Below are 14791 nucleotides of genomic sequence, written 5' to 3'. Positions count from 1 at the left end.
TTTTCCCTGCATAACCTCACAACATCCTTGTAGTCCTCCTGAGTCACCTGTCCCTTCTTCCAAAGGCGGTAAGCTCTCCTTTTTTTCTTGAGTTCCAGCCAAAGCTCACTCTTCAGCCAAGCCGGTCTTCTTCCCCGCCTGCTCGACTTACGGCACATGGGGACGGCCTGCTCCTGCACCTCTGAGACTTCCTTCTTTAATAACATCCAGCCTTCCTGGACTCCTTTGCCCTTCAGGACTGCCTCCCAAGGGGCTCTGTTAACCAGACTCCTTAACAATCCAAAGTCTGCCCTTCTGAAGTCCAGGGTAGTGGTTTTGCTGACCCTCTTTCTTACTTCTCCAAGAATCGAAAACTCTATCATGTCATTGTTGCTGAGCCCACAACAGCCTCTGACCACCACATCACCCACCAGGCCTTCTCTGTGTGTAAACACCAGGTCCGGCGGGGCACCTCCCCTGGTTGGCTCGCTTACCAGTTGCGTCAGGAAGGTATCTCCCACACACTCCAGGAATCTCCAAGATTCTTTCTCTCTGCTGTGTTGTATTTCCAGCAGACATCTGGTAAGTTGAAGTCTCCCACGAGAACTAGGGCTAGAGATTGTGAGACTTCAGCCAACTGCTTGTACAGTACTTCATCTGTCTCTTCATCCTGGTTGGGTGGTCTGTAACAGACTCCCACCGGGATGTCTCCCTTATTGGCCTTCCCCCTGACCCTTACCCATAAGCACTCAACCTTATTACCGTCATTGAGTTCTAGACAGTCAAAAAACTCTCTAACATACAAGGCTACCCCTCCACCTCTCCTTCCTTGGCTGTCCCTTCTAAAGAGCTTATAGCCATCCATTGCAGCGCTCCAGTTGTGCGAGTCATCCCAACATATTTCTGTGATGGCGACCACATCATAGTTTCCCTGGCACGCGATGGCTTCCAGCTCCTCCTGTTTATTGCCCATGCTGCGTGCATTGGTATAAATGCACTTCAACTGATCTATTGATCTCGCTTCTAACACAGGTATGCCACCCCTAGGCTCATTCCTAGCTAGCCTGGTTTTATCCCCTTCCCCCTTCGTATCTAGTTCAAAGCCCTCTCAACGAGGCCTGCTAACTCCTGAGTCAGAATCCTTTTCCCCCTTTGTGACAGGTGAACCCCATCTGTCTCCAGCAGGTCTGGTGCCATGTAAACTGCCCCATGATCAAAAATACCAAAATTCCACCACTGGCACCAGCCTCTGATCCGCATGTTAATGAGGTGGGACTTCCTGTTCCTTTCCATATGTCTCCCGGCTACCAATGGGATGGAGGAAAACACTACCTGCGCTCCTGATCCTTCAACCGATCGCCCCAGTTCTCTAAAGTCCCTTTTCATTGTCTTTGCGCCTCTCTCGGCTACTTCACGACTGCCGCCCTGAACAACCACTAGTGGATAATAATCGGATCCTTTTACTAGCCTAGGGAGCTTCCTGGTAATGTCTCTTACCTTTGCCCCAGGGAGGCAGCAGACTTCCCTATGGGATGGGTCCAGCCGGCATATCGGGCCCTCTGTTCCCCTCAGAAGGGAGTCCCCTATGACAATTCCCCTTTTTTTTTTTTTTTTTTTTTTTTTTTTTTTTTACCAGTGGCCATTGTAATTCGTGGGGCTGACTGGTTCCCTCTAGTCAACCCCTTGGGTGGATCACTGTCTGTATCTTCGTCCTCCTGGCCCTTGGGTTCCAGAGCCTCATACCTATTGTGTAAGGGCACCTGGCGGGGTGAAGTTGGCCAGGAGAGGATTCGCCTACTGTGCCGAGCAGGGATCTGAATCCATCTTCTGTCTCTTGGGTCCCCTCCCTCTGCCTGGTGGCACGAGGGCGGGGGGGGGCCACTCCTTCTCTTGATGCTTCTATCTGGTGTGCTTGTCTCAGGGATGGTAAGGAGCGGCTCCGCCAGTCTATCTCCCTCTCACATTCCCTGATACTCCTCAGTCTTGCAACTTCCTCTTTCAGCTCTGCCACCATGCTGAGCAGATCCTCCACCTGCTCACACCTCACATAGGTCCTGTCTCGGGAGCCCTCCATGACTGGAGCAAGGCTCTGGCACTCCCTGCAGCCAGAGACCTGGGTGGCTTAGTGGGAGTTCTGTCTGTGTCGCCACATGTCTGTCTCCTGGCGATAGCTCTTGTCTGAGCAGAGACCACGGCTATGTCTTTTTTGGGAGAGCATAGACCATGAGGAGAGCTTGACAGCTGCCTGCTCGTCCTGCCTGTGTGAACTGCTGTGCCAACTACTGCGTCACGCCCTTCCTGACACGCCATGACCTGTCTGCCCGTCCTGGTCACTCGTGCTCCCTAGGGAGCCGTTTAAATCTCCTGCTGTTGCTCCAGCAACGCCCAAGCCCTGTCTGCCTCACTCGCAAGAGCAGCCAGTTGGTTTTGGTGCAAGGGCCCCTCCGGGCTCTTTATCGGGTTCCCTGGCACAGGAAACGCCTGTTTATACCCCAAACTAGCGCCCAGTTGCAGGACTACTGTTGCTGCTGCTGCGTGCCTCACAGGAGTCATCAGCTGAATTTAATAGCAACATTAGGTGATGCAGCTGAGAAATTAAAATAGGTAGAAGAATATTTTATGTTTAATATTAACTCTTCCCCCAGTGCTGCTATATTCAGTAACATCTTTTTATTCATAATTTTAACTAAAAGCTCCACCTGCTGGAAACAGATCTAGGATGTATGGTTGGTTCAACTGCAGTTTTGCTTTTTAAAATGTTATCTATCTTTTTGAACTTTGTCTGTCCTATTACTGCTCTCACCGCTACTTTGGTGAACATGTCTATCAGTCAAAATCACCAGCCTCTCCTTACAAGTAATTTCTACAAGATCATCTGTCATGTTACAGAGGCTTAGTCCAATCATATAGCATCAATAAAGTCTTCCAGAGTAGCGTTTCCTTCTCAAAACCCATTCTTAAATGTATTTCCACTACATTTAATAAACTATCTTCATAAATAATATCTAACCTTGACATTCTTGAATCCTAAACTGAGTTGCCTGCTAAATGGATCACCTTCTCATTTTGTTTTGTTGGGTTTTTTTGTTGTTGATGTTGTTTTTGTTTGTTTTTTAAACAAACAAAAAAACCCCAGATGTGATCTTTTTGGATTTCAGTAAAGCTTTCGATACTGTCTCTTACAGTATCCTCCTGGACAAAATGCCCAGCACACAGCTGGATAAACATGTAATGCAGTGGGTGAGCAATTGGCTGATCGGTTGGGCTCAAAGGTTTATAGTAAATGGGGTTACATCAGGCTGGTGGCCAGTCACTAGTGGGGCTCCGCAGGGATCCATCTTAGGGCCAGTACTCTCTAATCTCTTCATAAATGACCTGGATACAGGACTGGAAGGAAGACTAATTACGTTTGCTAATGACACAAAATTGGGAGGAGCTGTTGACACTCTCGACGGCAGAGAGGCCCTGCAGAGAGATCTGGACAGACTGGAGAGCTGGGCAATCACCAACCGTATGAAGCTTAATGAGGGCAAGTGCTGGATTTTGCATGTGGGGCGCAGCAACCCAGGATGTACCTACAGCCTGGGGAACGAGATGCTCCATAGCAGCTCTGCAGAGAGGGACCTGGGGGTTCTGGTTGATGGCAAGTTGAACATGAGCCAACAGTGTGCCCTGGCAGCCGAGAGGGCCCACCATGTCCTGGGGTGCATCAAGCACTGCACTGCGGCCGGTCGAGGGAGGTAGTTGTCCTGCTCTGCTCTGTGCTGGTGTGGCCTTACCTTGAGCACTGTGTGCAGTTTTGAGTGCCACAGTACATTAAGGATATAAAGCTACTAGAGAGAGTCCAGAGAAGGACCACAAAGTTGGTGAAGGGTTTAGAGGAGAAACCGTATGAGGAGTGGCTAAAGTCACTTGTTCAGCGTAGAGAAGAGGAGACTGAGGGGAGACCTCATCGTGGTATACAGCTTCCTCACAAGGGGAGGAGGTGGGGCGGGTGCTGATCTTTTCTCTCTGGTGACCAATGACAGGATCCAAGGGAATGGCAGGAAGATGTGCCAGGGGAGGTTTAGGTTGGATATTAGGAAAAGGTTCTTCCCCCAGAGGGTGGTGGAGCACTGGAACAGGCTCCCCAGGGAGGCAGTCACAGCACCAAGCCTGGAGCTATTCAGGAGGCACTTGGACAGCGCCCTCAGAGATTTGGTGTGAATTTGGGGTTGTCCTGTGCAGGGACAGGAGTTGGACTCGATGGTCCTTATGGGTCCCTTCCAGCTCAGGACATTCAGTGATTCTAAACTGAAGTAACAATTCTTATTACACTGTTATCCTTGGGTGTAACTACCTCCTGATAAAATCATAGTGTTTCTCCTTTGATTTTGTGCGTCAGTTAATAATTTCCTTCATTCTTTCTTGGTTGATTCCAAATACCTTTCACAAGTATCTAACTGTAACTTTACTGTAGGGAAGCTCTCATTTTTGTTCTGCAACCAAGACAATGGATATAGAAAGCATGCTAAAATAAGAAATGTATAGATTAATGCTTTATACAATTCACGGTGGCAAAAGGGAGATGCTCGTAGCTGTTAGCACTCTTAGCACCAATGACAAAACATCTTGAAGCAACTGTTTTAGAGTAATAACTAACATTTCTTTACTGATCCAATGACTTAAAATAGAGAGACCTGCTGTGTGAAGACTTGCATCATACCACTGATCAGCTGATAAGACTGACAGAGGCCTCTAAGAAACATGATTCATTGCTTCAATGTGCACAGGAAGACATAGCAAAGAAAGAAGCTCTGATCCAGGAACTCAGGGAACAGGTAAAACAAGGAAATTCTTCTGATAATTGGCTCCTTGGGAAGGAGCTGTGGTTAACTGTAGCTTCTGGAAAAGGTTTTACCTGTAATTTTAGAGCATCTTGTACACAGCACTCTCAGTGAAGAGCAACACTCCTTCCTGTAAAAGCAAAGTAGTTGTTAAAAAGCTTCTGAACAAAGGCTAAGTAACTTCTTAAATACTTCGGAAATGGTGCCTAGCGATCATTAAAACGTTTACTCTGAAAGCAGAGTAAAGTTATCAGTACCTATAATAACAGAGCAACCTGAGGTTATAAGCAGTATAACCTAGGGGATTACTTTTTCCTCTGCTTAACACTTATCCATAAACTGTATCATTACAGAGCTCAACAGTTAGCCCTGCTACGCAAATTATGCAGTCTGAAAGTGATTTGGAGCTTTTGTTCCATAGACCAAAGAGTTATGTTAAGCCTTTGTCCAAATTTTAACTCTAGTTGTCACAACTGTCATAGTGCAAAGTAATATATTTGTGTTGGCAAAAACTCTAATAAGGATAAGTTATTTTGGAATAAAGAGTCCTTTTGTCATGTCAGCAATTCTCTGAGGAAACTGATTAGATCTATACCAGCAAAATCTTTGTATCAAATCATGTCTTGACCAGTTGTGTTTGCCAACAAAGTTCATAATAGTTCCTGTGCTAGCAAGCCCTTTGAAAGGTAGATTGTGGTAGCAAGGCAAAAAAAAAAACAAACAACCAAAAACAGGAAGAACAAAATTCAGATTAACTACATGGTATACGGTATATAGTCTATACATGCTTTCAAAGAATGCTTGTTACATGCAACTATTGAATGATTAACAGTTATTAGGTAAATACAGAAAACAACTATGAAAGTGAAGTCTAAGGTAATTAAAATAACTTGTGGTGTACTTAAGCTTGCTCAAAATAGAGACCTGGCTGCTGTTTTCTTTAATATTTGTCTGCATTATGAGCTAGTTTAATTCTAATTGGGGTTTCTAATAGCTGGACAAAATGACAGAAGAACTGGAGAAGAGGAAGAATGAATATGAACTAAAAATTAAGCAAATAGATTGCTTTGTGGACTCATCTTCAGTAACATTTCCCCAGGTATGGTATCTGAGAGAAACATTTTCATTGTAATGACTGTTAAAACTCATTGAAAAGGTCCAATAACCTTCACAACATGGCTTCAGGCTGGGACCAGGAATGACAACGTATCGAGAATGGTTGAATCCCATGCACCTTGCTTGTAACTTAAATGTATTATTGATTATCTGTCTGCCAGGAATATATTAACATAAATCTCCAAGTATTAAAACATGTAACCAATATACAGGGTAAACAGTTCTTTACTAATAGTTTGTGGGTTTTGTTTCTTTTAAACTTGCCAGTGCCCAAAAACTCCCCCTAATTTTGATGTGGATTTGGCAAAGCTCTTGAAAACTCACGAGCAAGAAATAGCTGATCGGAGGGCTTCTGCAATAAATCTGGAGCGTCTTGTGCATGAACTGAATGAAGAACGAACAGCTAAAAATGATGAAATTCTAAGGCTGAAGGTACTATGAATTAATCTTTACAGGCAATTTGTAAGGTTAAAATACGACAGAATACAGAATTCAGATTTTTAATGAGCTCTGCATAGCAGACTGTCCATTAAAGCAGGAAGGGAGTTCTTCGTCTTCTCTTTACCTAGGCTGGTAACAAATGACAAGTTGCTTGAGATGTCCATATATCTTGTTTTTCCAAGGACTGAGTTGTTTCTTGTTCATGAATATCAAATTGTAACATCATTTTTTGCTGATGAAACTGTTCTTATTCCAAAGTTTCTAATGAAACTGTAAATAGAAGGGTGATGCAGATCTTTGCCAGAGAACTGCGCTTGTTTTCTGAGAAATAGTTTTGTCTTCTGTTTTACTTAGAAACATGTTCAACTGGAAATGAAAACAGGAATTGCAATTTGGTCTTCAAATGTTTCCAATTTCTCTTGCTTAGGAACAATTAAGTGAGATGGAGAACTTGCGCCTGGAAATGCAGATATTGGTGGAGAACAACAGGAATTTACAGAGCCTTGTAGAAGCTCAGAGACTAAGCAAGAACAGGTAAAGTAAAATAAAACAAGAAAAAGCCTGTCTTAAAGCAATTAAGTGAAATAAAGAAATTTACAGTTTTTATTTGAAATACAATCTTCTATGAAAATTGTTTACTGGCTTGTTAACTTTATGGCCTTTAAATCACAAATTCTTAAATACAGCAAATTTTTATAAAGGAAATGGAAATAGAATGTAAAATAATTACATGCATAGTTATTGCCATGTATTATATATTGCCATATCACTAATTGCAGTTATGGATTCAGAAGATAGGAAATGTCCAAATGAATTCAACACAAGTTTTAACACAGACATAAATGGAACCAGTTTTCCCCCTTATGTTTTTGAGGGTAAGGAATGAACTTCCCCTGAAAAGATGGTAGGCTGCTGTATACCTCAGATTTGAGATATCCTGAGGTTTGGTTCAAGCTGTAATCTGTACATCTTAGTTTTGGACAGAAAATATTTTGCTTTGTGGCTTACCTTTTTTGGTTTTTCTTTGTTTTCAATTTTGTAAAGAATTAAATAATCTGTTGGTTTACATCGGGTGAAAAGAAATCTTAACTGGCAGCAAATAATTCTGTTGATATTTAATGACAACTAATTTTTAAGTACAATTTAAACAGTAACTTAATGCTCAGTAGGAGTTTAATCTTTTTTTGCCTATTAAATGTATAAAAAAATATTTTCCAGAACTTCCAATGAAGTATCAGTGTTGTCAGTTTTAGAACTGACTTTTTCGCAAGGTAAATACTTAATGTAAAAGGACACTATTAAATTTGCAAAATTAAGTGTTCCAAGTAGAAGATGTGGTAAATACAAGATGCAGTAATTGCAGGTGTCTGTGCAGCTCCAATTTGTCCTTGCATTTTATATATTATACAGTAATCTTGAATTATGAAGGGATTAATTTCTGGAAAACATTCTGCCCACAAGGCCTGCTTGGTGGGACAGATCAGGTGGGATACTGAATGGTGATGTTGTCCCTAGGGCCTTCTGCTTTGTTTGCAACAGACATTTAAAAGTGTGTTGTGAATTGAAATGGGAATCACAGAAAAAGAAGGGGTTACCTTGCCATCGAAAACTGGATTCTGTGGCTTTGTTTTTCACACAGTTTATGGAGTAGATTACTTGGACTCAGTTTTTCACAGAAAAGTATTGCTTTTACGATCCTCATTTGCTGGATTCCCAGCCTGGGACCTTGGGTGATGATTTGGATAAGCATTAACAATTCCCAGCTGCTGTTACTTAATAAGAGTTGTGGCTTGAATAGACCGAAGGCTAATAGTATATTGTATGCTCTCTGAAAAATCAGGTTTAGATATCTCAGGTGGGGATATTCACAACAGACACATGCCTCACACGTTATGGGAGCAGCTGGCAGGAGCAGCAGCCAGGTAGTAATCTTTTGCATGGCCCAGTGTTAGAGAGCAAGACTATTTGATCATTGGTGTCACTTGTGACAAAGTAATGAGATGTAAGGATCTTGGACTGCATTGGAGGATGTTTGAGAATAGAAAATGAGACCAAGTGCCTCCTCTCTTTTGGTATTTAGTGTTAGGGCAGGGAAGAGCAAGCTGTACAGGAAAGGTCAACCTTCACCTCTGTAATGCTATGCTGGAGCAGGCTCGGCTCACTGCTTTGGAGCTGGTACAGGCTGACCAGTACTGGAATCTGAAAAGCTCTAGAATCATTGATTATGCTTAACTTGGAGGTTTAAAAACTCACGTAAGTATCCACTGAGAATAAGAAAACAAAGTGTGTTGCAGTTTTGCCTAACTATTTATAAGCTGGATGAATTTGGATGGAATTTGGAAGTGGGTGGTACCAAAAATTAACAAGAAAAATAATTTTTATTTTAGTTCTCAGAAGTTGTTAGACTTGTTAATTAAATGCCAGCTTAAAACTTAAAAAAAAAAAACCTACCCACACATACACACACTCTCTGGCTGAGACTGTTTATACCAGATATGAAAAATAAATCAACCTAGCTAAATATGTTGACAAAGATTTTAAGTTATGGAAGATAGTGAATTTTTCCAATTGCATCAAATTACAATAACTGTTAATCAACGAAGTTCTTCCCTTATGCCATACTACAAGAATGAAGTGGTCCCAATGGTGTGTTGGTTTGTAGGTTCTTTTAATTTTACAGTGTTTGCTTACTTCAGTCCAATGTCATGTTTATTAAAAACTAACAAAATTAAAAGTTTCCATGTCTTCTGAATACAAAAATCTGTCACTTTCTGAACTTGGCAAGACCACTGAGCCTACAAAGGTCGTGTAGGAAGGAGTTGCTTTCTGCAGTCTGTACACACCCATGAACATCGTGAACTAATAAAACATTTAACTCAGTCCCAAAGCTGTCTAACATACAGTTTTGCATAGTTACTATATTTTTTAATTGTTTTCATTAAAACATTACTTTCTCTATACTCTAGCAAAGGAAAATGTGATGTTCTTGAAATATAAATTTTAAATCCTTCCAGAGTTGTTTAATGATGTTCAGTATTCTGGGTATGAACATGTGTCAGGACGACTATGCACACTTACTGGTTTAATCTGGATAAGATATTGTTTTAAAAGCTGGTTTACCCTGTTTGAGAGACTTTACTCATTCTTGGATTTCCTAGTGACCAGAAACATCTTGATGTTCAGTACCTCAAAGAAAAAGAGGAGGAGATTGCTGAAGAACGACTGGCCAAGGTATATCACCCTTTTCATATAGCAGTCGGTTGCTGTTTCCCTGCTAAGAAGTATTAACATGTTTTCTTCTATTTCATGGTAGTGAAACAAACACTGATTTCTAGTGAATTCTAACAGATACAGAGCCTGATACTGATCTCCTTAAGGTTTCTGTCTTGGTCTAACACAAGTGAACTGGGTGTCAGATCGCATGATAACCACAAACAGATTCAGATCACTAAATCTGACACATCACCACAGAGTTGGAAAGAGCATGTGACACCATCTTCAATGTCAAGGCTCTGCCAAAAGGAAGTTAATGTCACAGCGGAGGTTGCCACGGATCTCCCAGACGGAAGAACTCCCTGTCAAAGCTCTGCTGTGTATGAATGGACAGAGATACTGCTGTGGGTCACTTGCGCTGGCATGAACTTGGAAATGCGTGCATATAGCAAAGAGATTAACTTATAGTGAATGTGAGATGTGAGTTACTGGGCAGTAGGATGTCTTTGGTGGGATCCAGAATGAGACACTTGGCATTGGTTAAGTGACAAATAATTTTGCATATATTAACATTATGATGGTAACTAATATTTTGAACTCTTACAGAATAAAGCAATGGAGGAGATGCTGAAAATCAAAGCAGAGTAAGTTTCATATTGTTTATTGAACTTGAGACTTGTATTAAACTCATAATACCAAAAAGGTATATTTAAGCAAGAGACGTCTGAAGATCTGAAACTATAAAAGATGTAGTTTGGAATTGCTGCTTACAGTTCTGCAAGACACATTGAATTCATACTCTTCCTCATCAGTAGGTGGTAGTAGCACCTATTACTATATTTTCTAAAAGGGTAACATTATATCAGGAAAATACTCTGAAATGTGTGGAACCAGAGAAAAACTTAAATTGGAAGGGGCATTTTGAATTGTTTAAAATTATCTATGTTTTGAATTCTTTTATATGTAGTGAATTCTAAGCACATTCCTTTTAAACTAAATTGAAATACTGTTCATTTCTTTATTAATATTGTAAATATTTTATAATTTTAAACTTAATATAATTCTTTGACTTTTTAATGCTATTTATTTTTTGCACTTGAATAATGAAAATTGTTTATTGTTAGAGGATTCCTAGATTGTGTTTGCACTACTGTGCAAGCAGTCCTTGAAATCCAATTGTGTTCCACCTTGGATGGGTAGTAGTCAAGAAATAAAATACTGAACTAGTAGATGAAAATTAGTTTGAAAATGTTGTTCCTGTAATTTTTTTTTTCCTAATCTGTATTGCTTCAGGGACTTTTTGTGGCCAAATCTCCTAATAATTTAATTATTTACATTTAATTGAATGCTTTCTATGTAAGTATCTTCTTTTAAGGATGACGATAGCTGTTGTGAACACAGTCATTTCAAAAGCAATTTATACCAAGCTTTCCAGAAACCTTAGTCTTGATTAGGGGTTATCTTGCAATTCAGTGCATTTGTTTTTCACACCTGTCTGGTCTCTGAAATACACTTTATAACAGTGCTACAATGTCTTATAGAAACAAATAATGTACAAAGAGGAAAAAGATTCTTTTGCCATCAAGAAAATGTCTTGACAAATGCAGCAAATGAATACTGTTTTCATACAGTAGGTCTTAAACACCAGGCTTCAGTGAAACAAAACTGACAACGAAAATATTTTCATTTATGCACTAGTTGACGAGACATGCAAAATTACTAAAGTTCATATAACCAGTAGACAGGCTGTGAAGTTTGATGGCATGGTTTAATACTGTGTGAGCCTGATAGATGTCTTGCCTGCTGAAAATGTTTTAATTCTATCCAAAGTGGGTGGTGGTTCTGTTGTCGGCCCAAACAAGCTCAGACCATCTCTGAGCTGTTCAGAGATGTTTCGAAGCAGCAAGGCTATTGGGGAAAAGCCATATTACAAACAAGCAATTTAGGGGAAACTTGGAAGAGCAGTAGAGTTCATCTGGCAAATTTACATGCCTTAGATTAATTCTTAGTGTTCTTGTAGGTGAAGCTTCTGTTTTTTTCCTGAGTGTACTTGCATGGAAACAGCATACTTCCCAAAAAGAACAACTGCAAAACACCGACTAGTTAAGAGATTGTATCAAACTCAAGAGCTGTGAAGCAGAATGGAATTTTTCCTTCTATTAGCACTGATTTCTAGGTATAAAAAGTTGCCTTAAAAGGATATTTTTACAAGAGTCTGCCTGCACGTCCAAGAATGACTTACTAATTCAACTGTACGTCACTTATGCTTTTTAATATTTTATGATGCTTTTATATTGGCAGATTAGAAGAGACCAAAAATACCCTCAAAATGAAAGAGAAAATTTGTCTTGAAATGACCCTGGAAATGGAACAAACAAGAGCTTTGGAGCTGAAAGCATTTCGTGAAAAAGAAGACATTAGGTCAAAACTGGAGGAAACGTATGAAGAGAGAGACAGAATTGGAAAGGTTCTATATGTATATTTTTTGTTGTTGTTTTTACAGTAGAATCTTATTCAGCAGCGGTAGAGCTGTTGCTAATTGGACAATATTCTGAATTAATTAGCCATCAAAGACTGCCTCTGAAAATGTTTTGTCTTGCATTTTAGTTGTATTCGTAATGCTGTTTTCTGCGCTAGTGGAGCTCTGGGTACAGAAATCACTGCTGCAATTTGCAATACAAATCAAACGGTGCTTTTACCCTTTAGACGGATCTAATGTAGTGCCTAAGGAGACATAAAACAAATATGTGTTTCCTGAATGAACCAACTCTTGCATCATATGTTACAACAAACTTAAATGTTAGCACATTAATAGTTCTAGAGAAGCTATTTCTTCAGAAAAGAGAAGGAGGGGCTCCAGTTGAAAGGTACACAATGTATGTATTAATTACAGGAAATGGACTTACTGAGGAAGCAAGTTGACTCTCTTGCCGAGGAGAATGGGAAATTACTCGGACATCAAAACCTAAACCAGAAGATTCAGTATCTTGTGAAACTGAAGAAAGATTATGCTAAACTTACTGAGGTAAGTTGCAGAGTAGAACACAGATGAAGTAATGGCCTGACACAGAAAACAGCTAAGCTTTGAGAATGAAAACTAAAATTCTTGCTCTTCTGTTGGAGAGTAGTAGATAGATACCTCTGATTTATGCAGTTGTGTGGGTTATGACTTGTCGGTCACCTCACAGACTCCAGACAAGAATCACTCCATTTTATTTGCTCAAGTACATAGTATATATAGAACACTTGAACAAGTGTGGAGATGGCTTATTTAGAAATACGAAATAAATGATACTTGTTTCCGTAATACTCCCATGTTAGTTACTTAGGACCCGAGGGAATTGCAGGAAGATGTGCAGGGGGAGGTTTAGGCTGGATATTAGGAAAAGGTTCTTCACCCAGAGGGTGGTGGAGCACTGGGACAGGCTCCCAGCGAAGGCAGTCACGGTACCAAGCCTGAAGCTATTCAGGAGGCACTTGGACAACGCCCACAGGGATTGGGTTGTCCTGTGCAGGGACAGGAGTTGGACTTGATGGTCCATGTGGGTCACTTCCAACTCAGGACATTCAATGATTCCATTATATTCTATGTTTTTTCTGTTTTACAGGAAACTAAAAGGCTACGAGTTGAAAATGCTTTTTTGAGAGAATTAAGAAAATGTGACTTGTAGGCATCATGATCAGCTACAATGACACAAATAAAACTGCAGAGCCATATTTTTGAAGTGTACAGAATAAGAAAAAAGCCAGTTATCAAACTGGACTTCTGGTGCAGCCCTGGAATAATCAATATTTGTTTCCTGGATTTTTTTGCTGGTGGTAACTTTTAGTGAAGAATTTTACTCCAGCTATGTGGGCAGCTTTCAGTGACATATTAATACCTTCTTGTAATTTTTCAAAAACTCATTTTGTATAGGTGCTGGAACATACTTCTTTGAAACTTTTGTACCTTGCCAAGGGGAAGCTTTCTCACTGGGAACACACCTGGATTTTTGTTGCCTTTTGTGCTTTTATTCAGGTTCCTAACTCTTCTGAAATGCTACTTTTTTTATCAGAGCTGAATTTTAAAAAGCACAATTTCTGTTATTTTATTTTTTTTTTAAGCAAAACACAGGCTGTTTTTACTGTGTCAAAATTGATTTGTCAAATTTATTAACTCTTCATACTTATGCATTGCTTAAATCATTTACATATTGAAGTTTGTTCACTAAAGCATGAATGTGAATTTAGTAATAGACTTGTAAATAGTACTATGAATATCTTCCGGCTTTGTATTCTTTTCTTTCTCTATCTGAAGTTAAAATGCTTTTTAAACATTGTTCCCCAGTATGAACTTATAGGAGACTTTTGTATTAGCATTGTAGGAAATTCTTTTGAAGTATTTCGCAACCATTTTCTTATCAAACAAAAATTTAAGAACTTTTTAAGTTCTTGTTTAAGAAACATGATCTGAAACGATGTGGAACATTTTAGGAGTATAGCATTAGTTCATTTAATCGCACTCGAGATTTATTGCAAATACCTGAAACATTTATTAGAGGAACAGAAAGCATTGATTTATATGCCATTATCAAACAGTTGTGTGTGTTAGCTTTTTTTTTTATTACTGTCAGTAATACCATCATGCTCTTTTTGGCTACTTCATACAATGCTACCTTTGCCCACGGGCCATGGGGCAAAAGGGAGTGAAGAGAAAGATGTGTGTCAAGTACCAGCGATGATACCTCCTGAGTTTCTTCCGTATTTGACTAGGGGAAAGAATTTCCCCCAGCTTATCTATGAATTTTAAAGTTGCCTAATCCTGAAGACTAGTTTCCACTTGAACAGTTCTGTGCAAGATAGAAGTAAAGCACTGACCGTAAAATGGGGTGCTTTTTTTTCTGTAAGCGAATACTAACAGAGCTCAGAAGTAACTAACAACGATTACAAGCAACCTCGAGGGCCTTTCTCTTGGCCAGCAACGCTGTTGTCTCCTATAGGCTGTATTTCTTACTGCCATGCCCTAGGATTACAAACGCTCCTCTGAGCACCTGTGTGCCTTGTGGGACTGCTGCCGGCAGGGTCTCCTGCCCGCTGCTGGCCCATCACCCCCCTCTCTGTGCTGTACACCTACGGCTTTCTTGTACTCCATCCTTTTTTTTCCTAATTAAGAAATAAAGCCTTCGTACGTCAACGAATGTTGCACAGGTGCGTGTGTCTTTTCCCCTTCCCCCCTC

The 14791-nt window shown here is 40.3% G+C and overlaps 1 protein-coding gene across 3 annotated transcripts in view; it reads left to right on the top strand.

The window, feature by feature from the left end:
* KIF15 (kinesin family member 15) overlaps window positions 1-14748 on the top strand; it is a 43163-nt gene extending 28415 nt beyond the window's left edge. For all 3 annotated transcript variants that reach the window (XM_075083457.1, XM_075083461.1, XM_075083460.1), the window contains 9 exons: window positions 4653-4799; window positions 5800-5904; window positions 6189-6353; window positions 6790-6896; window positions 9521-9593; window positions 10182-10219; window positions 11877-12042; window positions 12469-12600; window positions 13184-14748. In XM_075083457.1, coding sequence (XP_074939558.1) covers window positions 4653-4799; window positions 5800-5904; window positions 6189-6353; window positions 6790-6896; window positions 9521-9593; window positions 10182-10219; window positions 11877-12042; window positions 12469-12600; window positions 13184-13246 — 996 coding nt within the window. In that variant the 3' untranslated portion in view covers window positions 13247-14748. The remainder of the gene's footprint in view (window positions 1-4652; window positions 4800-5799; window positions 5905-6188; window positions 6354-6789; window positions 6897-9520; window positions 9594-10181; window positions 10220-11876; window positions 12043-12468; window positions 12601-13183) is intronic.
* The last annotated feature ends 43 nt before the right edge of the window (window positions 14749-14791 follow it).

This window comes from Phalacrocorax aristotelis, chromosome 2, assembly GCF_949628215.1.
Source record: "Phalacrocorax aristotelis chromosome 2, bGulAri2.1, whole genome shotgun sequence".
Lineage (NCBI taxonomy): Eukaryota > Metazoa > Chordata > Aves > Suliformes > Phalacrocoracidae > Phalacrocorax > Phalacrocorax aristotelis.
This window is presented reverse-complemented; position numbering and strand designations above follow the sequence as displayed.